Raw genomic sequence first — 21,571 nt, 5'->3', positions numbered from 1 at the left:
CTGTCCATCTAATTTCATTTGTTGGGATCATATTTTTTTTTAAGTTGCAGTTAGAAAATCCATTCTTGTAAAATGCTTGCTAGATGCTTTTTTTGTGTGTGTGGGGGGGGGGGGGCAGTCAAGCTTAATATAAAATGGACCTTATTCTTTAAAATTAGCCCTTTAGAACTATGTACTTTGCCAAAAGCTGGACCCTATTTCAACAGTGTCTAGTGATGTTAGCTTTAATGCTTTGATTCAAGGTAATTTCAACAGGTCAAGGCCATTTAAGCAGTTTAACATGTCTTTTAAATGTTTCTATGACTTGCAGAAAATTGCCACACCAAATACTTTCAAGCTCCTTTAATCTAATATTTTTGATTCAATTCATTTTATTGACTTTACTATGTTGGCATACAGTCAAAAGAAATCAAATGACAGACAAAAGAATATTACACTATATAACATAAAGGCTTGCAAGACAATTTTATACAATTCTTTTTAGTCCCTGGAACTGTTTTCTCTGTTTAGGCATTTATCCAAGTAGGCACAGAGAGATTATGTAGTATTATAATTGGTCATGTTGTCAGGATAGTGTGTAATCGTCAGGGAATCTGTAGATGACAATATCTCCTGTTATGTAGCTTGAGGATTTGAGCTCAGCTCCTAATAAAACTGTAACAATATACAATGTAAGCGTAAATTATCACAGAAATAGGATTTTTCACAGGGTTATGCTTTTTGGGGAGTCTCGCAAGGGAAGTTTGTTGCACTGTGATTCAAGAGCCATGTGTACAAATTTATTTGAGATAGTCTTTAGATGTTCCTAACTCTACAACATTGAATCACATAGCCTACTTGATGGGACTCGTGTACATTATGAAGGTGCTACCAAAAACTCTTCCCTTAGTACTTAACTAAGGAGTACGTTTTACAGATATAATGGATCCAGCTCATCCTCTGTCAATGACTTCCTGGTTATACAGCGCATGTCAACAGTGAAATGTATTTTGTTCATTATAACCGTCTCATTCTTCATGTCCTTAGAAAATTTGCTTTGTAATGGCATCAGTTTGTTCTCCAACAAGATAGGAGAGACACTGGAGGGCCCACTTGCAGTGAATATTGTTGATGCATTTACTGTTTGATCCAACGACAATCAATGCATTAGGCCACACCAATATAATTTTTTGTTCATCGGACATTCAGTGAAAAAGAGTACAAGTGGGCGAGCGATTAAATAATATAATGGTTATTTTTTGTTGCCAAAAATTTTAGGCAGTACATAAATAGATTTGAGCGGACAATAATATTTCTTCTACTTTTTTCTGATTTATGAATTAAAACTATTTAAGATGTGAAAAATGTAGCAGAAATAAAACAGAATTCCTGGATGTGGGAAATTGATAATAATATTATTTGTTTAGTTTACTTTAAATACTAGGGCGTGGGGTCCGATGAAGAGGAAATTATATTGGTGTGGCCTTATTGGTATCCATCACTTCACATGTCACCCCGTCTGGGACAGAACTATTATCCTCTCAAATTATCGAAGCTGGCTTCCTAAATCATTGATATTGTTGCCTACAATGAATGGCTTTAAATTTAGGGACTTCTGTTCAAGCAACAATCTCTTGCCTAAAGTCGGATCAATATTCTTGCATCATTCTGAATCAAAGCAAATATTGATGCTTTTTTCAGATTATAAGTGGTTTTCCTTTGGGAGTATGTTTGGTACAAAATTCTGTTTATGATAGTATGCGGGCTATTTATTAGCTGCATGTTAACTCCAGCCAACTCTGGTATATTGTCAGTTATCTGATAGATAGTACGCACACTTGAAACAGAATTATGTGAACTTGAGACTTTTTGCTCACTAAAATTGTATAAAACACCTCACAACTTTCAGCAAAATCAAATTGATATAAACCATAAGTGAATTTTGTCAAACCGTGTATGAATACTGGGCTACACAAGTGATTGTAAAATGCTTGAAAATAATCTTTTGTGTATTGTAATTTGTTTCTTTCCCTCACTGTACAATGTTTTACTCTTTTTTTTATATAGGAGGGAATGGCCCAGAATAAGATGAATGTGATGCACTGGCACATAGTGGACGACCAGTCCTTCCCTTACCAAAGCAAGGCCTTCCCCGAACTCAGCGAAAAGGTACGCTATTTCTCTGAGACTCAAACACTAATCTCAGGCTCGCCCACAAACTCAGACTCACCCACAAATGCAAACTCACCTATCAATTCTCAGACTCAGACAAATTTACTCCATGTTCAGAATGTAAGAAAATAAATTTTTTTAGAATGTTAGTTGGATTAAATTGATACTTCATGTAGATGATTTTTATGAAAATTTATAAACAGCAAATTAGTGTAAATTACTAAAGGCTCCAATATGAATTTGCATCAGACCAAATCAAGAATAAGAGATATAAGAGATTGGGAAAAGATTAGGAACAGTTCTTGATTTTAAGTGTCAGTTTTGGAATGTATGAGATTACATGTCACGTGAAATACTGAAGTGTGTTTTAAGTAGTTTTTGTCCATATAGTTGTCCTTAAGAAAATGTGTAAGTGCTATAAGTTTGTATACAATTGATAGAGAGAAGAGGAAGTAAAGACAAGTGATATATCTGAGTCAAGATATTTATAGACAGAAGGAAGGTGTAGGGATTACATCTTAAGAGTTTGATTTACTTCCTGGTTCAGACATTCACTGCATAACATGTAAGACTGAAGGAAGATATTGTAATATTAATCTTCTTAGGTATACCAAATTGTACTGTTATATGCATGAGTACACAATTTTTCACACGTTTTAGAATTGAATTGAAACTTGTTGAGTATCCCCAGGAGAGGAAGCCGGGAAAGATCTGACTTTGTTTCATTTAATTGCCTGTTTAAGTTTGGTCTGAAATAATAGTGATTCTGTCGACCCATACAGAAAGGCTGTTGTCTCTGCCTGGTCTGATCCAGTTATGGAAGACTGGTAGGGGACATGTGTTGTTTGGGTACAATCCCAGCATGCTTGTTCGTCAAATGATGAATAAGAAAGCTAATTCCATTATATTACATTGCTTTATGTTTATGCTTATTAATATATTTTCAACAGTGTTAAGTTTAGGAAAATGATCAGTTGATTTATCATTGATTGTTCAGTAACCAATGCTTAAGGTTGAAGTGAGACTTAGTGAGTTTTACACAGGTGGGTGATGTGGCCTATGGGTCTCTTGTATGATATGGAGAACAAAGATGGAAAGATAATAGAGTAAACAGCATAGTGGAATACAATGCAAACCGACACCGCTTTGATTAATAATGAATATTCTGTAGGGTGCCTATCATCCCAGCTTTGTGTATACTCCAGAGGACATTGCTGATATCATCGAGTATGCCAGAATGAGAGGAATACGTGTGATGCCAGAATTTGATACCCCAGGTTAGATCAATATATTCTATAGGCATCAATCAATACTATCAATTATGGATGAGAATCAAAGCTTTATGACTTTATATGATATTCCCATTGTTCCCCAGTTTGAGGGATTATATTACAATGCAAGCATAGAAAGCTTTGAATATCAAATATGTTCATGTCTGATTTTAAAATATAAAAAAAATATAAAAAGGGAAGTCAATGAGGAATTGAGTACATATATTTGATCATTGCTCGACTAAAGCCCTCAAATATATGATGATTCCTACCAAAAACAAATGAATGTTCATATGATAATAACACAGTAGACATGGCAATTTTCAGGTCACACTTACTCCTGGGGCTTGAGTCACCCCGAGCACATGACCCAGTGTTACCAAGGCGCCCACCCAGTGAGTGGGTACCTCGGTCCCCTGGACCCCAGCAAAAACAGCACCTACCGCTTCCTCAAGACACTGTTCAATGAGGTCCTACACGTCTTTCCTGATCAGTACATTCACCTGGGAGGTGATGAGGTCCCCATGACTTGTTGGTAAGTTTTCTCAATCAAGTATCCAACTAAAGAGGTAACCATGACTTGTTGGTAAGTTTTCTCCTTCCTTGTATTTAATGTATTCAACTGAGAGGTGAAGAATTTTCCAATCTCATGTTGTGAATTTCTTGCTTGATGCATTCATCTTGAATGTGATGAGGTCCCATGCTATCTCATCATGAGGTTCCCCATCTCATCATCAGGTCCTCATTCTTTATAATTAAGTTCCCTTGTCAGTTTGTTAACATAGATGACTAATTGCCATAATGTATTGAATATGTGATTTTTTTGAAATACCAGAATGTTGGAAATATATATATTGGTTTTGAAATGTTCAGATTTCAATCATTTTAATACACGCATTGATTTTTCTTGATTTTTTCAATAGGTCTTCCAACCCAGATGTTCTGAAGCTACTGAACCAGTTGAATGGCAAACCAAATGAGCCAATCAATTTACAGAATGTGGACCCGTACATGTACAGCTACGACATCCGTAAAGTCCTCGAGTATTATGAACAGAGGTAAACTTTCTCCAGATAATGAAAGTTTGGATCCATTGATAGATTTACCAATCATTTTTTATTTTAAAGATATTTCAGAGTTAAGTAAATGTAGATAATGCCTCCGTAGCATGAGAAATGTTAAGAACGTAGTTTAAGATTATAGTGATTTAGAATTAATTATTTTGAAATATTTGTATGATAGGTTAACGCAGGATATAAAGGACATTGCTAGAAACAGGAAGAATGGAGTGAGAATGGTCATGTGGCAGGAGATTATGAATAACAACATTCAGGTGAGGACAGTGTTGTGTAAATCCATTGCTTGGGTAGGTTTAGCGGAAAAGGTAAAAGTTGTAGAGGGATGGTGGAAATATTTCTCAAACATATGTAAAACTCCTAGTCAATATTCAATTCTAATTTGTTATTTCTAGATGCTACATTTTATATTATGTATACTGCAGTCGAATTTGGACCCCTAGAGGTTGGATGCATATTATACAACAGTGTTTATCATATATGGCATCAATAGGATAAACTTTTTTCTATGTTTTCCCCAGCTGCCCAATGACACCATTATCCAGATCTGGCAGGGTGATATGGGGGATGTACAGAGAGCTATAGACATGGGCTATCACGCCCTGTACTCCACCTGTTGGTACCTGGATCTCATTGAATACGGCACCAAGTGGCCCAAGTACTACATGTGTGACCCAGCGGACACTTCCATGGGTAAGTCTGGGGCAAAAGATGGGCAGGCTCATAACAAAGAGATGAAATCGGTGGCTGTTTGACTCTCTTTGTTTTGATACTGAGTGAATTAAGTCATGAATAAACAAAGTAAAATCAACTTTGCTGACATCTTTGTTGGTTAGAAACAAATAATGACTCGTGTAGATACCAGAATTAGATTATGAATAACACATGTTACCTGTGTGACATGTTGATTTTTTGGTTTATTAGGCTACTACTAATTGAAATCATTATCCCTACTGTACAAGTATTTCCATTTTAACCTGTGGTTTTTATTGGTTGCTAGGTTACCAGATTGATGAGAAGAAAGTTCTGGGTGGAGAGGCTGCATTGTGGGCCGAGTACATTGACAATGAAAATCTGATATCTACACTATGGTAAGTGTCAAATATCTCATCGTGTACAGACATTGGCCCATCCCAAACACATGCTTATCTACTTGTATTATTGTATGTCAATGTTGAATTATGAAATTCGAATCTGATTGTAAAGAGGAGACCTATAATTATGTACATTAACCTGTAGTAGAATGATTGCTGCTAAAAAGTTCAGTAGCTTGTTGCATGAAAATGGTAACTTACTGTAAGATCAATGATGATGGATGTGTTGACTTTTTGGTAAGTCGTGGACTGTTTTCTGTCTGTAGGCCCCGCGCCTCGGCCCCAGCGGAGAGATTATGGAGCAGTAAGGACCTCCGTGATGTGGAGGCAGCAGGAAAAAGGCTCCAGGAACACCGCTGTAGGATGCTCAGGTAAGCCCCTATACTGCAAGACAAGTGTTCAGGATGACATGTTCCTGATATTATTCATTTTATCATCATAAGAACATAACATTGGTCCTGATTTGATCTTTTAGACCAGCAAAAGATGAAGTAGTTGTTGATGTAATTGTTCAAACCTGGCCCGAAGTCCATAAACTGAGAATACTTTAAATAAAACTATATTATTATTATACTTTTGAATTAATCTCAATCTACAGGTTAAGTTTCTACTGTGTATTTGTATTTTTTTTCTTAAATATTGGATTGAAATCTAAGACTTGTTTAAATGAAATATCCATAATAGGGTATAATTTGGACTTAAATTTGGTTCTCAGTTTATTGTCTTGGGACACATTATTTAACCAGTCCAGTTGTGTAACTGTACATATACATGTATCTGATGCCCTGTTTTTAGTCGCGGCCTGACCGTTGTGTAACTGTACATATACATGTATTTGATGCCCTGTTTCAGTCGCGGCCTGACTGTGGGACAGATCAGTGGACCGGACTACTGCCTGAGGCGTGGCCATCGTAGAGACGGGGAGAGGGTCCAGAATTGCACCGGCAGCCGCTGTAACCTGGTACAGATCGAAAAGTTTAATTTTCATGTACAGCAGCGCGGCCGCGGTATGGCAGAGTGCAACCAAGTAAGACCTGAGTACTGATGAAGCACCTGCACTTGTCGTCGTTTCCCTGTGATAGATTCCCCTGATATCAACTACAACACACTAACCATCTGTAGATCACTAACCAGCATTTATGTGGGTGGATGGGGGACTTAGCTCTCAATAATACAGCTAACCAGCGTTTATGTGGGTGGGGGTGGGGGGGGGGACTTTTTTCTCGATAATACTGCTAACCAGCATCTCTCAACAATACAGCTGAATGAACATACTTTATCTTACCGAACAGTATCTTCCTAATTCTATTCCTTTTTTGGGGGAGTTGGAGTAGTGGCATTTCATTAATGTAGTCTAAAGTTTACTTTAGCATACATGTTACCAGGTTTTACTGTAAATTTATCCTTTAAGATTGTTGATCCTTGGACCAAAAAATTTCCATGTTTAGTTATCCCATCCTTAAAATTTATTCATCAAAATCAATAGTTTTATAAGCAGCAGAGTGACAGACTGTAAGTTCTAACCACTAAATTCAAACATAAATGGTTTTTACTGCTGAGCCAATGTCATTGAGGATTATTATTTGATATAAACTCTATTTGTCCACATTTCATTTTTAACATATAAGCAGAAATCTATGATAAAAGCAATTTTGATTTGAAGAGTTTTTGAGCTCACAGCTTTAAAAAATCAGTAAAACTTAAATTCTGAGTAGAAAAATTAGTATAGAATACATGTGCCATATTTGTTCTGAATACTAATGAGAAAATCTGTATCTACATACATGAATTTGATTAAAATGTTATATTGTACATGTACCTTTCATATTTGCAACTTTTACAAAAATGATGAATGATTGTAATTTTGATACTATGGTGTATATCAAATATTAGAATAACCTTGTTGCAATATGTTATTATTTCTCCAGTAAGTGAAATATATGTACCGGTACAGTCAGAAGTCTTGGTCTTTCTTTCAGATGCTGGCACAGGGAGGCAGCATGGTCACAGCTCTCTTGTTGATTCTTGTTCTGGGGGCGGTGATCTTCAGCCTCAAGATGAGTGGAACTCGAATTGTCCAGCTGAAGGTCTGTCGGAATCGTAGCATCTTCCTCTCCTTTATTCTGCTCATCGTCATCTACTTCATGTGTTACACGTCACTATGGATGCAGGTTCAAGAGTTCAAAGGTTCATTCGAGAAGAGAATCAAGTCATATTCAGATCCTCGGTACAGCTGAACCACCAGATCAGCATTTTCCCCTTCTTTTGAAGATGTTTTTCAAGAATTTATATTTTTTTTATTTGTAGTTTCCCAGTTTGATGTGAAATTTTCTAATGTTGTGGTACGGATATATTTTTGTGTATGAATTGCACACTATTCAAAGAGTAGAAGAAAAGGTAGTACTGCTATAGATTTTTCAATTTTAAACAGTATTTGATGGCTTTGAATTTTATTGACAAAGCAATAGAAATATTCATGTTGATGAGAAGAAGTTGTACATGTTATTTAATGAATATATTGATTGTTCATAAAAGTATGACTTTTTATGAAGAGTTAAAAATGAAGCCTGTAGACTACATAGAAAAAAATCACACGGTCAAACTTACAATATTGTTTTATAGTTTTAATGGCTTCCCGAAATCTATCATGTAAAGAGTCAATTGCTTTATATCACAATTTGCAAAGCAGAATGTTTGTTGTATGTACAGTAAAATATTTACCGGTATACAAGAATATACATACAAAATGTGTTCTTTGTCCCTGAAATTTATGGATAAGAAATTTTGTTTCTATGTAATGTTTAAAAAAAGTTTTAATTCTATGATTAGGTTGTTTAAGACCCACATTTGCTGCCCACCAAAGTGTCATAATTCACATATTGATGCTGTAATGTTGATGAAGTTTTTAAGTGAAGGGGTGGGTGGGAGTAGTCTTATGTTTTCACTCGTTCTGTTTGGGTTGTCAATTGATGCAAGTTTTATGGCATAATATTTTTCTCCTGGTAAAAATTTATTGTTATCTAACTTGATAAGGATTCTGGATTTAAGTTTAAGGATTTGTCCAAAAAAATTCATGCTATTGTGTTTAAAAAGTACAATTATGTATAATTTTAATATTTGACTTCAATTTTCACTCAAGAAGATCGTTTGTAAATGAAAAAAAAAAATTTTAGAAGTGTAAATTTGGCAGCATAATTTCTTCCGTAATAAGCAAGAGTACAGACTGTGAATGGCATTCCAGTAATTGGCTTGTGTAAATAGCGCTGTAGAGTGTTTGTATCAGTCCCTCCATTTCATGAGTCAATCTACCTCTATCGGCATCCCTGGGGAGCGTGGGACCATAACGAGATACAGACAGAGAACTTCTCCTTCTCACAGACTGGCCTCTTGCAGCAGTATATCTAGAAGTTACACACACCCTAACATTAATATAGAAAATGTTTTTAAAATCTTTGTTTAGAAAAGATATATTGTTTAGCCATAATTTCTAGACTGTTTAGTTAGGTTCGTAGTAATAAGAGTAGCTATGATTGTTTTATGATTAATCATCGTAATTTATTTCGAGTGATGTTTGTATATAACAGAATCTCTTGAGGTATGATAGATAATTTTTGTCCTCTTTTTTTTCACTATTAAAGTTTCAGAGGATCAGCGATGTGAAGTGTGCAAGAAGATTTTTTTCATTTTTTCATGTCTTGTTGGGAAAAATAGCTGTTGTTGTTTGTGATACCGAACTCATATCAGGTTATATTTATTATGAATTGTAAATAATGTTGTAGTGACCCATCATGTTTGTCAATGTGGTGACCAGAAGTGGGTCTATCTGATTTTTCATTACAATGTCATCTTGTTCGTGTGTAGGAGGTTTTTGGCATGGACAGGTATTTGTTTACCCTGCTGCATTTTAAAATTGCACCTTACAGTTGAGGATATGTTGGCAGATATATGGGATTTTTGGATGAGTGTGCATGTTATCCCCATATGCAGGGTAAAAATGTAAAACAACTTCTATGAAGTCTAGTAGAGCCCCCCCCCCCCCCCCCCCCCCCAAAAAAAAAAAAGATTTGCCCCAGTTTCTGTGCTTTGGTGATTAATTTTTCATTTTTTAAAGATTTTATGACATAGCTTTAGAACTACCATGTGAAATATTGAATTGACTTATTTATATACATTTCTTTATTTTTTTCTATTATCATTTGATTTAATTTTGAAGTTTTTTTTTGTTCTCTTTCTGTGAAAAATGCTGCAAAACTATCAAGTGTAGGGATGCTTGGAATAGTTTTGTAGGACCCTTTAAATATCTACTTAAAAAATTTGTATAGGATCAGAACATATACACCCTTTATAAACATTACCTGTTACAATCAATATGACCTTGATCCTCCCTGTGGATGACCACCCAGAGTTTCTGTTAAAGCACTTATACAGAAAATGTAGAAATATTTAAATATAAAATTGAATGTCCTCAAATGTTTTTATATTGTCTATTTACAGTTTACAGAAGTAATAAGGTACATGTATTCATATTTTCAACCATCTAGCGAATTATATTACAGTGGATGTGATTTTTGTTTCCAAAGTGTATTCAAGAAGTACCAAATATAAAACATTTTCAGGTCTCTTGCCAAAAGATGATGTTGAAAATGAAATAATGAACCTTTTGAGATACTTTATGATTTTTTAAAAAATTTTCTTATGAAGTTATTTTTGTGAGTTTGTCAAATAATATCAATTTTTAGCTTTTTTGCATTGGATTGAAAAAAAGATGTAGAAATTCAAATGTCTTTGCTACAAGTTTTGAATATATATGTACTCCCTATTAATACCACATTCAGTGCTGAGTCTGATATTGTTTAATGCGAGTTGTAAACTATTTGTACTATAGTTATTTACATTGTATTGTTTTGTGCATAATACCATGGATGAAAAATGTGCAAGAACAATTCATGAGAAAAGTCTAATTACTATTCATTTGTATTATAGAGGAGTAATGAAAACAGATTGCGAGTGTTTGTGCAATGTGTGTCTACATAAGGTTATAATGTATCAATTACCTTCAGGACTGAATATTAGCGAAAAATGTGTGAAGTATTCAAGCGTTTTTTTTCCTTTTGACTAAATACGTGCATTTTCAACACCAAAATAGTTACTATAAGATATATGATTTATTCAATGACAAATTATAATTTTGTTTTTGTGCAATGCTGTAAATAGCACCAGTTCTTCCACAGCTAAATTCCATTGATTTGGAATCTGTTCATTGACTTTAAATTATTGCGTGTTTGCTGTGGTCAGTCCAGTCACCAGAGTTTGAACTGTGATTGGACAGCTTCTGAGGACGGCGTGTTTGTATATGAATCCCTGTAATACATATTTTTGAGATGCTGCATGAGTAGAAACATTCTACAATCATGTGTATTCAGTGTGTGTGAATTTTCACCAGTGTATGTACACTTTGTTCAGGTGGCAGTTGTCTGTACAGAAATTGTTTAAGGATGATAGCATTTTATATTTGTTGTTAGACTGAGAATATGTCACTGATTGTGAGAAATAAACGTTGCCAATAAATGACTTTCTATGCTGTTGTGTCGCATTACATGTAATTGAGGTTGAGGTCACTATGTTTGTACAGATCATTTCTTAGATAACTGGAAGATGCAATAGCTAATTGCATAAATTTTAAATCAAAATTAATTGGATGAAATACTGGCATTTTTGCAAAATTGGTTATTCATTGCTTTCAACCTACTATTATTATACCCCCCGCAAACAAAGTTTGGGGGGGTATATAGGAATCACCTTGTCCGTCTGTCCGTCTGTCTGTCTGTCTGTCTGTCTGTCCGTCTGTCTGTGCAATCGTGTCCGGTCCATATCTCTCTTATGGAGAAACATTGGAAGTTCTTACTTCACACAAAGATTGCTTATGACCTAAGGGTGTGTCATGACCTTGACCCAAGGTCATTCGGGCAAGGTCAAGGTCACTGGCAGAAAAAGTGCAAAATTCGTGTCCGGTCCATATCTTTCTTATGGAGAAATATTGGAAGTTCTTACTTAACACAAAGATTGCTTATGACCTAAGGGTGTGTCATGACCTTGACCCAAGGTCATTCGGGCAAGTTTAAGGTCACTGGCAGAAAAAGTGCAAAATTCGTGTCCGGTCCATATCTTTCTTATGGAGAAACATTGGAAGTTCTTACTTAACACAAAGATTGCTTATGACCTAAGGGTGTGTCATGACCTTGACCCAAGGTCATTCGGGCAAGGTCAAGGTCACTGGCAGAAAAAATGCAAAATTCGTGTCCGGTCCATATCTTTCTTATGGAGAAACATTGGAAGTTCTTACTTCACACAAAAATTGCTTATGACCTAAGGGTGTGTCATGACCTTGACCCAAGGTCATTCGGGCAAGTTCAAGGTCACTGGCAGAAAAAGTTCAAAATTCGTGTCCGGTCCATATCTTTCTTATGGAGAAACATTGGAAGTTCTTACTTCACACAAAGATTGCTTATGACCTAAGGGTGTGTCATGGCCTTGACCCAAGGTCAATTGAGAAAGTTCAAGGTCATTGTTTCAAAAAAGCTAAATTCTGTCTGTGTCTTGTCTTGTATTAATGGAAATATTAGAAGCTAAAAATTAACAGTTTTCAAAAATATAGCAGTTGTTATTTATTGAAAAAGGACAGTGAAATAGATTCATCCAATTTTTTCTATTATAGCAAAAATACACGCGTTATGATTTTTTTCTTAGCGGGGGGTATCAATTGTGAGCTTGCTCACAGTACCTCTAGTTAATATTTAGACTCAAATAACCACCAGTACAAATCTTCCTCTGGTAAAGAATCATTTTTTCTGTGGAAGATCACAGCACTGATTAATGCTTTAAAGTGAGCAGCATTTTACCAATAACATTTTGATTTTATGGAGCAATAAAATTATTTATTATATGATTAATTCCTAGCTCTCCAACTGGCTCAAATCCAACTATCTCGAAAAAACAGAACGTTATATTCACCTGCACATGACCTAGGAGGTCAATATAACATTTGATTTTCTCTACATTGGACTCGGTTTGTTTGACAATGGCTTCATACTAAAACATTGCTTGATAACACTCAATTTATTAAATGTCTGTATCAATTTGATCAAAAAGATCCTTAACGATTGTTTATACATGTACCGGTATATGGGATATAAAGCTACATCAAACTCTGAACCTTCTTGTTAGGCAGAAGAATTGTCCTGGGGCCAAAGTCTTAACAATTATAAAGAATCATCTGGCTGAGTAGTTTCTGAGAAGATTTTTAAAGATTTACTCTATATATTCCTATGTAAAACTTTGACACCCCCCCCCCCACCAATGTGGCCACACCCTACCCCAAGGGATCATGTTTTTCACTCTCTTTGAACCTACACTACATGAAGATACTTCCACACAAGTTTCAGCTTTCCTGGCTGATTAGTTTCTGAGCAGAAGATTTTTAAAGTTTTACTCTATGTATTCGTGTGTAAAACTTCGACCCTCCATTGTGCCCCACCCTACCCCCAGGGATCATGATTTTCACAACTTTGAATCTACACTACCTGAGGATGCTCCCACACAAGTTTCAGCTTTCCTGGCTGATTAGTTTCTGAGCAGAAGATTTTTAAAGATTTACTCTATATATTCCTATGTAAAACTTTGACACCCCCCATTGAGCCCCCCCCCCTACCCCTGGGGGTCATGATTTTTACAACTTGAATCTACAATACCTAAGGATGCTTCCACAAGTTTCAGCTTTCCTGACTGATTAGTTTTTGAAAAGAATATTTTTAAAGATTTACTCTTTATATTCCTATGTAGAACTACGGCCCTCCATTGTGGCCCCACCCTACCCCGGGGGTCATGATTTTCATAACTTTGAATCTACAATACCTGAGAATGCTTCCACACAAGTTTCAGCTTTCCTTGCTGATTAGTTTTTGAGAAGAAGATTTTTAAAGATTTACTCTTTATATTCCTATGTAGAACTTCGACCCTCCATTGTGGCCCCACCCTACCCCCGGGGGGTCATGATTTTCACAACTTTGAATCTACAATACCTGAGGATGCTCCAACACAAGTTTCAGCTTTCCTGACTGATTAGTTTTTGAGAAGAATATTTTTAAAGATTTACTCTTTATATTCCTATGTAGAACTTCGGCCCTCCATTGTGCCCCCCCCCCCTTACCCCGGGGGTCATGATTTTCATAACTTTGAATCTACAATACCTGAGAATGTTTCCACACAAGTTTCAGCTTTCCTTGCTGATTAGTTTTTGAGAAGAAGATTTTTAAAGATTTACTCTTGATATTCCTATGTAGAACTTCGACCCTCCATTGTGGCCCCACCCTACCCCCGGGGGGTCATGATTTTCACAACTTTGAATCTACACTACCTGAGGATGCTCCCACACAAGTTTCAGCTTTCCTGACTGATTAGTTTTTGAGAAGATTTTTAAAGATTTACTTTATATATTCCTATGTAAAACTTTGACCTCCCCCATTGTGCCCAGCCTCCCCCTATCCCTGGGGGTCATGATTTTTACAACATTGAATCTACAATACCTAAGAATGCTTCCACACAAGTTTCAGCTTTCCTGACTGATTAGTTTTTGAGAAGAAGATTTTTAAAAATTTAATCTTTATATTCCTATGTAAAACTTTGACCCCCATTGTGGCCCCACCCTACTCCTGGGGGTCATGATTTTCAAAATTTTGAATCTACACTACCTGAGGATGCTACCACACAAGTTTCAGCTTTCCTGGCTTAATGGTTCTTGAGAAGAAGATTTTTGAAAATTTCTCAATTTTTTTCATTAATTTCTAATTATCTCCCCTTGAAAAAGGGTGTGATCCTTAATTTTCACAACTTTGAATCCCCTTTGCCTAAAGACGTTTTTTTTGCCAAGTTTGGTTGAAATTGGCCCAGTAGTTCTTGAGAAGATGTTGAAAATGTGAAAAGTTTATGGGCATGCGGACAACAGATAAAATGGATCAGAAAAGCTCACTTGAGCTTTCAGCTCAGTTGAGTTAAAAACAGCAATAATGGTATAATGTACATATAAGAACATGTAGGTACTATTAAACTGGGTCCTACATTCTTCAGCAGATAAATGCTGACCTTCTACAAGTTAACAATAATCCCTTGAAGTTTCATATCAACAACCAACAAATTTACTGTAAAGAATTAAACATATTTTATTTTTATAAAAAGTGTGTAAATTTTGTTCAGGTATGATTACTATCATATGCTGCATTTTTAAATTTTGGGCAGATTTTATAGGACAGCTAATAACAATAAATTGATCTAGAGATATCACATCTATGTATAGGAATACTTTACGAATCTGATTGCTTAGTGCAGATCAAGAATTGTATACATTGTACAAATATCTGTGTTTTCTTTGATTTACATAACATACACATATAATTATTGCACACTGAAATTATAAGCACAAAATAAAATAAATGGTAAACAATTCTACTATAATACATGAAATAAACATGTACTAACTTCAAAACCCATTGTTCATCATGAATTCAAACTTATTTCATACATGCACTTCTTTTATGACAGTGTTCATTTTCCTCAGTAAAATCAGATTGTTTCATCAGATATTCTTCTGTAGTATCTTACAGCAGAGAAAATGAATTTAGCAAGACCATTCCAAATTGATAAGATGTGTGGCAGCCATATGATATGACCAAGATGGGATGAAGGGAACAAATCACACAATGATATTAAGTGTAAATATCTATCTTCAAAAGGATAAATCTTTCTGCTTGTTCTCTCTCCCAAACACAAACTTTCAGAGCTCTCTCTCTCTCTCTCTCTCTCTCTCTCATATTTTACTGGGGTACTGGGATAAATTACCTTGCTCTTTTATTCAATACTCCAATTTTCATGAGATACATACAAGATTGTAAAGGCCTGAGGGCACCCTGACGTTCAAAAATGTCTTGCACATACAAGTTCCTTACATACAAGTTCCTTTAAAAATACGGAATGCATCAGAAGGTACTTGTATTATGAATCTGAAGCCACTTTACTAGAGTGAGCACTTGAACAAGTTGAAAGCATTGCAAAAATTCTCTATTCCTATCACATAAATCTTGGCAATTGCTCCCAAGTGTCAGCTCTGCAAAACAGACCTCTGGTGTTTACAAATGGGTGAAAGAAAAAATAGCCTATTGTTGTCAGAACTGCCATGTATATGAGTATATGAGTGGCAGATTGAATGAAAATCATGTATTTATAACGAAAAATACTGCTTTTTCCTGCATAATTATTAATTATCGATGTAATGAATAAATAAGAACAAAAACAATCATCACGTTTCACTGTTGCCATCTTTCTTTTTGGAGTCTTTTTCCTCACTCTTTGAATTATCTTTGTCTTTTTGAGATGGTATTTCTTCTTCTTTGGAATCTGGTTTATTTTCTGGGCTTTCTTTCTCTTTCTTGAAAAATGACTTTAGTTTGGCCACAAGCCCTTTTCTTTTGCTTGGATCAGAAGCAGTGAAGTCCCTTGTGGTTAGATTGTGTAAGGAACCAAACGCAATGGCCACCACAGTACAGGCCAAACAAATGACATTGTAGGGCATGCTGAAGTCGGGAGTAGGGAGGGACACAAGCAGAGTCTCAGTGTGAAGTCGGAGGAAGAAGGAACTAGAACTGTCCGAAAAGCTGCAGAAAGAAAAGATACCGTTACACTGTAATCTTCATATCAACAGCTAGAAAATTACCAAAGAAAATTGGAGCTTTAACTTTACATTGAGATGGGGATCATGATTTTGAAATTCAGAAAATTGCTTTAGGAGATGGGACTTGTACTTCAAGATTGAGATAAGGTTCATGTACATGTGATTTTACCTTTCCTCCAGGAGAGAGACAGACTGTGATGTAGCAGTGTACCGACTTGCCACGGGCAGTACGGTAGAAACAACGGCAGAGCTGACATAAAATCCATGATTGGCATCAGGTGGATACTCTGTCCACTTCAAAAAGGCTCGCTCAAACGAGTAAGTGATCTTTGTTACAGAGTTGGCAAAGAGTCTGAATACCAGCTCCATCTGGTAAGGATTGGCACGGTCTTTTGCTGGGATGAAGTTTATTTTATCTGTAAAAGTTTTGTACTTGTGACATTATAGTAATAAATTTCTTATTGTTGCAGCAGACCTCATTATTAAGTGTGAAGTTAAGACATTTTGAAAACAAACTCTGAGTACATGACAATAACAGACCTACATGTCAGAAAGGAAAATAAGTCGCAACTAGTATATGTTGACCCATTGAAGAAATTAAAGATGATCCATCACTTCTGTTGCTATACTTACATGGCTTGATTTCTTTCCCATCATTTTCTATCCTCAGTGAACTAAAGTACACTCTGAGGAACCACGGGACGGTCTCCATGAAGATGACAGTGGTGTTGCTGGACATTGTATTATAAATCATACAGGTCACGCCCCCTCTCTCCAGCCCATACCCTGCATAAAGTGCAAGATTATGTATTGTGTTCTATTTGAATGTGTAATAAAAATGGTCCATGTACTTGCAGTAAAGACTTCCACCTTTCAAATATTCTATTTTCAATGAGAACTTAAATTTTAACTTGTTTATACCTGTAACAAATCTGTTAGCATACACTGGGGGCAGCGAGGAGTTGGAGAAGGTCAGTTTCTCCTCATACACGGCCTTCAGGTTTAGGCTGCTGGGGGACAGATGGTTCCCTATCTGGTATACAGCTATCTTTCTCTCCTCCCCAGATCGCTTTTGATTGAGCACAAAGTCTGGTACAGGCGATAGACTGAATTTTGGGAACGTCTGAAAAAATAACCCAAATCATTCAGCATTTTGATAAATGTACGTTTAATCACAAAAATTTCTGATTTTTGTTTAACATGAAACACAGCTTACCAACTTGCACAGAAATTAAGTTTTGGGGCCAATCTTTAATTTTCCTGATTACTGGTACCAAATATTCAATGAATAGCATGTGACATGGATGCATTTCATATCATTCTAAATGTATAAACATCTGAAAAATGGACCCCTTAATCCTGACAATGTAAAGGTATGAGAAAGTTCTAAACTTTTTGTATAAAGAAAGCATGAACATTACCTCTTGTGTGGTCACATCCACATAGATCTTCCTAGTGTCGGCCAGGGGACACTGTGATTGTAGAGTCCTGTCAAACATGCTCTGGAAACTCCAGTCTGGGAAGGGAGAATTAGTAATTCAAATAAATGTCACATACAGTAAAATATGCTTATAACGAAGTGACAGGGACAGGTGATTTTGCTTCATTATAAGCGTAACTCGTTATATCCGTCAAGTTTACTTCAAGTAATAAAGTCACCAGGAATGAAAATCACTTTGCTGTTAGTGTCAATTTATCATAAACATGTTCGCTATAACCATATTTTATGGTCTTTACTATTTAAATCTCACATTACAAATTTGCAATTATTAACAGCAAGTTCACATTGGTATACAAAAAATAGTCACTGATATTTGACATTTTTATACTACTGTATTTGTAATAGGAGGATCTAGGTTACCTTCTCTTTAAGTGTAGCTTGAATTTTAATGATTGATTCTCAATTGTCTTAAGAAATACTGTAGTGTGCACAAAACAATTACCTTGTTTTCCATTTTTATTTGTGGTTGGATCATACACAACTGTTAGTGTCTGTTTGAGCTCTGTGGCTGGTGTAAGGCATTGAGTATCCTAAAAACAAATTGTTAAAAGTGTAACAATTCTTGAGTCGCATGTACACAAGTCCAAAACTTCCATTTACAAATGGATTAATACCTGACAGACAGATCTAACATGAACTCCCAGAGAATGATAAAATCCATCATAGATCTTCACAGAGTTCAACAAACTGGCTAGACCAATCTGTAAGCAAATGAAAAATACAAGTTATTCCTAGTACCAGTATGTATTCACTTCATGTACTCGGTTTTAAATTTATGATTTAAATTATCAAAAAAAAATTTCAAACTTCCTGTGAAAAAGACAATGACCTTTGATCCACAAGGCAGAAGTTTCTTCCATGGAGTCAGATTTTCAGTACACACCACTTCTCTTGGAAGTGTCGAGTACCTGACAAAGCGAGAGTCTGCACTGTAGAACTCGGAGGCGAGTCCAGCCGGACGGAAACTCCACCGTGGTTGTACAGTTGACTTACTGTCCATGAAATTCAGAGAGGCGCAAAACAATCCCGACAATGCATTGACTAGATCTGCCCAAGTCTGATCAACTCTGTCAATAATAAGAAACATAAATAGAAGGTATGCACATTTACTTTTCTAATGAATTAAATGTGAGAAAATTTGTCAATAGGACAGCAAACCAGGTTTTTTTTGCATGAACAGTATCTACATGTATTATTCATTTTTCACCCCTGAATTGATAAACACTACCAATCCAGAGAAATAGGGTAATCTATATGAAATATTTTGCCAAAAATAAGTTAGTCCAACAAGTGATATTTTTTCCAAAATCCAAAAAATATGCACATCTCTGATATATGTACAACTGATCTACAAAACAACGACTTCCCATCTTGAAAACTGCAGGAGGAGTTATTCGTACAGTAGGGGGGTACCCAGTATGCAATATTATGCCAAACATTGACTAAATTCAACAACTGGTATTTTTTAAAGTCCAAGTAATATGCAAATCTCTGATATATTTTTTAATAGATCTGCAAAACAACAACTTCCTATCTTGAAAACTGTCGGAGGAGTTATCTGTACAATAAGGGTACCCTCCCACCCAACTGTATGCCATTTTCACCATTTAAATAACCAGATTTTTTCTTTGCAAAACCCGGTTAAAAACAATGCTTATTTCTACTCCATTCTGTTCATCATTGATCTCCGATCCAAAAAGTTTCAAATAATCATTTCAAATAGCTTGGATTTTTCCACCATAGGTTTGATATGATGCTTACCCTGAATGAGGCTGAAACCACACCCACAACTCATCGCCCGGGGGTGCATCCTCTGGCGGGTATCCCCATTTCTCATGTTTCCACAGTCCTTGTGTCTGACTTAAATGTAGTTCCTTTACTTTATAGGTTGTTAATACATCCCCAAGTGATTTTGGAAACAGGTGATAATGTTGAACTAAAATAGTAAGAGTTTCAAGAACATTTTTATGACAAATATAGACAAATTGTGTTTTGATTGGATCTTTTGCATAAATACATGTACAACTGGTTGTATGTCTATTTACAATTAATAAATTAATTATACAGAATTCCAAGAGTGTTAACTTGATTGTGACTACATGTATGTTAAAATAATTTGCAAATATTTTTGCAATTGATTTCATAATAAAAAGTCACACTGTAATACCATAATATGCTCAAAACTGAAGGTGGTATGGGACACCTCCATATTATGATGTACTTCCAATAGAAATGAACAGTACAATCAACATGATCAAGCATAATTTCAAAAACTTTCTCTTTCCTGAAAATGCAAAGAGCAGTGGGTTAGAGAGTTAAATACAAATCTGTAAGCCACGAGTTTGAATCTTGCTAGGGCTTTTATAATCTTGACCTTTCCAAAAAATTTTACAACATTTTTTAAGGTCAAATATTGTAAAATTTGAAAACAGTGAAAGTGCGGTATATTGATTATTCGGTACTTTTATCAACATTAACATTGACAGGTGTCCCATACCACCTTTAGCAAATATAGTAAGATTCATTTAGAAAGAACATGGATATAGCGAAATCACATATGAGTTCTGGGCCAAATTATTAACAATTCCTTCTAAAAATGTATAGTTAAAATTACTTTAAAAAACTTAGATTGAAAAAAATTGTGAATATGCTATTTCCATGAATTCATTCAAGTTCGCTTTAACTGTTTATTTGTTTTAGCTATTAATATTAAGTTAAGTTAAATCCTTTTCTGTGCTATGGAGGCGAATAGGGCTGATGCTTATCTCCGGTTTCTGTGGTGCTAAGCGGATGAGAGTCATTGACTCCCCCTGGATGGGACACCCGTCCATCACAGGCTAACCCCCAGCATAAGCCGGTACCCAATTTCAGCTGGAGGGACTGAGACAATGTAGATAAAGTGCCTTGCCTAAGTGCTAAACACATAACATCAAATGACCGCAGTGGGGTTTGAACCAGAGACCTTCGGGTTACTGGCCTAAAGCCCATAACCACTGGGCCATGTACTCCACTCTAGCTATCCTATAGCAAATTAAATTTGTGTCATCTAGAGATGGAAAATAACGAAAAATTTCTTGACAAGCAAATGACAACATTATATTTAATCAGATTGAAAATGCAGCGACTTGGAAAAAGACACTTTAAGACAGACAGTCACATCAACCAGCCTTTAGATTTAACTGTGCTCACATCAAAACAGTAGCAATGCAATCATATTATGTATCCGATTGAGCAGTTTGTGCAGGAACCTATAGATATCTACAGATCAGTGATTGATTGACTGGAATTACGTCTATTGGAACTGTAGAGTGTATATATACAGTCCATTTTGTGGAGAGGGAAAAAACGGTGACGTCATTGAAAAAGTACTAGTTGTGTATCATGAGAGAGGTTCGTTGGAAATACCACATAAATTACTAATTAGACCCATATGAAATAAGACTGTGTAGAGCGAGTGCTTACATGACTCGGGTTTGTCGATCGATACGTTCCAAACAGTGGTGAATTGAAAATGGAACATGACATGACCGCTAGAAAAAGGTTTCACGTATAATTCTTCTGAAAAATTGTCGTTGTGAATGCCAATTGTGAAAGAGAAATTAACAAGAGCAAGGAATAACAAAAATGTTATCTTTCCTCCCGGCAAGTTTGCACTATCGGACGCCATATTTAAAATTGCTGGAATGCAGTAAATAAATTATTCATGAGATACTGGTGATTAATATTTCAAAAGTAAAATATTTACATAGATTTCAACA

At 35.7% G+C, this 21,571-nt stretch overlaps 2 protein-coding genes across 15 annotated transcripts in view; one reads left to right on the top strand and one right to left on the bottom strand.

The window, feature by feature from the left end:
• LOC128187025 (beta-hexosaminidase subunit beta-like) overlaps nucleotides 1-11,173 on the top strand; it is a 36,002-nt gene extending 24,829 nt beyond the window's left edge. For 13 of the 14 annotated variants that reach the window (XM_052857086.1, XM_052857079.1, XM_052857083.1 and 10 more), the window contains exons 6-15: nucleotides 2,047-2,148; nucleotides 3,323-3,428; nucleotides 3,750-3,957; nucleotides 4,346-4,480; nucleotides 4,665-4,755; nucleotides 5,020-5,191; nucleotides 5,499-5,589; nucleotides 5,859-5,963; nucleotides 6,445-6,619; nucleotides 7,572-11,173. In XM_052857086.1, the coding sequence (XP_052713046.1) occupies nucleotides 2,047-2,148; nucleotides 3,323-3,428; nucleotides 3,750-3,957; nucleotides 4,346-4,480; nucleotides 4,665-4,755; nucleotides 5,020-5,191; nucleotides 5,499-5,589; nucleotides 5,859-5,963; nucleotides 6,445-6,619; nucleotides 7,572-7,829 (1,443 nt within the window). In that variant the 3' untranslated portion in view covers nucleotides 7,830-11,173. The remainder of the gene's footprint in view (nucleotides 1-2,046; nucleotides 2,149-3,322; nucleotides 3,429-3,749; nucleotides 3,958-4,345; nucleotides 4,481-4,664; nucleotides 4,756-5,019; nucleotides 5,192-5,498; nucleotides 5,590-5,858; nucleotides 5,964-6,444; nucleotides 6,620-7,571) is intronic. The other variant, XM_052857092.1, reaches the window with a different exon arrangement.
• Nucleotides 11,174-14,791: 3,618 nt separating this feature from the next.
• LOC128190024 (GPI transamidase component PIG-T-like) lies at nucleotides 14,792-21,492 on the bottom strand. Its single transcript, XM_052861893.1, has 10 exons — nucleotides 21,276-21,492; nucleotides 19,575-19,749; nucleotides 18,643-18,880; nucleotides 18,428-18,514; nucleotides 18,256-18,343; nucleotides 17,734-17,828; nucleotides 17,234-17,435; nucleotides 16,946-17,098; nucleotides 16,482-16,728; nucleotides 14,792-16,295 (listed from the first exon to the last, which is right to left on the bottom strand). The coding sequence occupies exons 1-10, from the start codon at nucleotides 21,478-21,480 to the stop codon at nucleotides 15,941-15,943; spliced, it is 1,845 nt and encodes a 614-aa protein (XP_052717853.1). The 5' UTR covers nucleotides 21,481-21,492; the 3' UTR covers nucleotides 14,792-15,940.
• Between the last annotated feature and the right edge of the window lie 79 nt (nucleotides 21,493-21,571).

Source organism: Crassostrea angulata, chromosome 6, assembly GCF_025612915.1.
Source record: "Crassostrea angulata isolate pt1a10 chromosome 6, ASM2561291v2, whole genome shotgun sequence".
In the NCBI taxonomy this organism is placed as follows: Eukaryota; Metazoa; Mollusca; class Bivalvia; order Ostreida; family Ostreidae; genus Magallana; species Magallana angulata.
This window is presented reverse-complemented; position numbering and strand designations above follow the sequence as displayed.

Bases quoted from the DNA above. Each gene is read 5' to 3' on its own strand.
- LOC128190024 (XM_052861893.1), bottom strand. From the start codon at position 21,480: ATGGCGTCCGATAGTGCAAACTTGCCGGGAGGAAAGATAACATTTTTG. The intron at 18,344-18,427 runs GTATTAATCCAT...ATTTGTTTTTAG, and splicing joins ATGTTAGATCTGTCTGTCAG to GATACTCAATGCCTTACACC. The intron at 16,296-16,481 runs GTAAAATCACAT...TTCTTTCTGCAG, and splicing joins GTCTCTCTCCTGGAGGAAAG to CTTTTCGGACAGTTCTAGTT.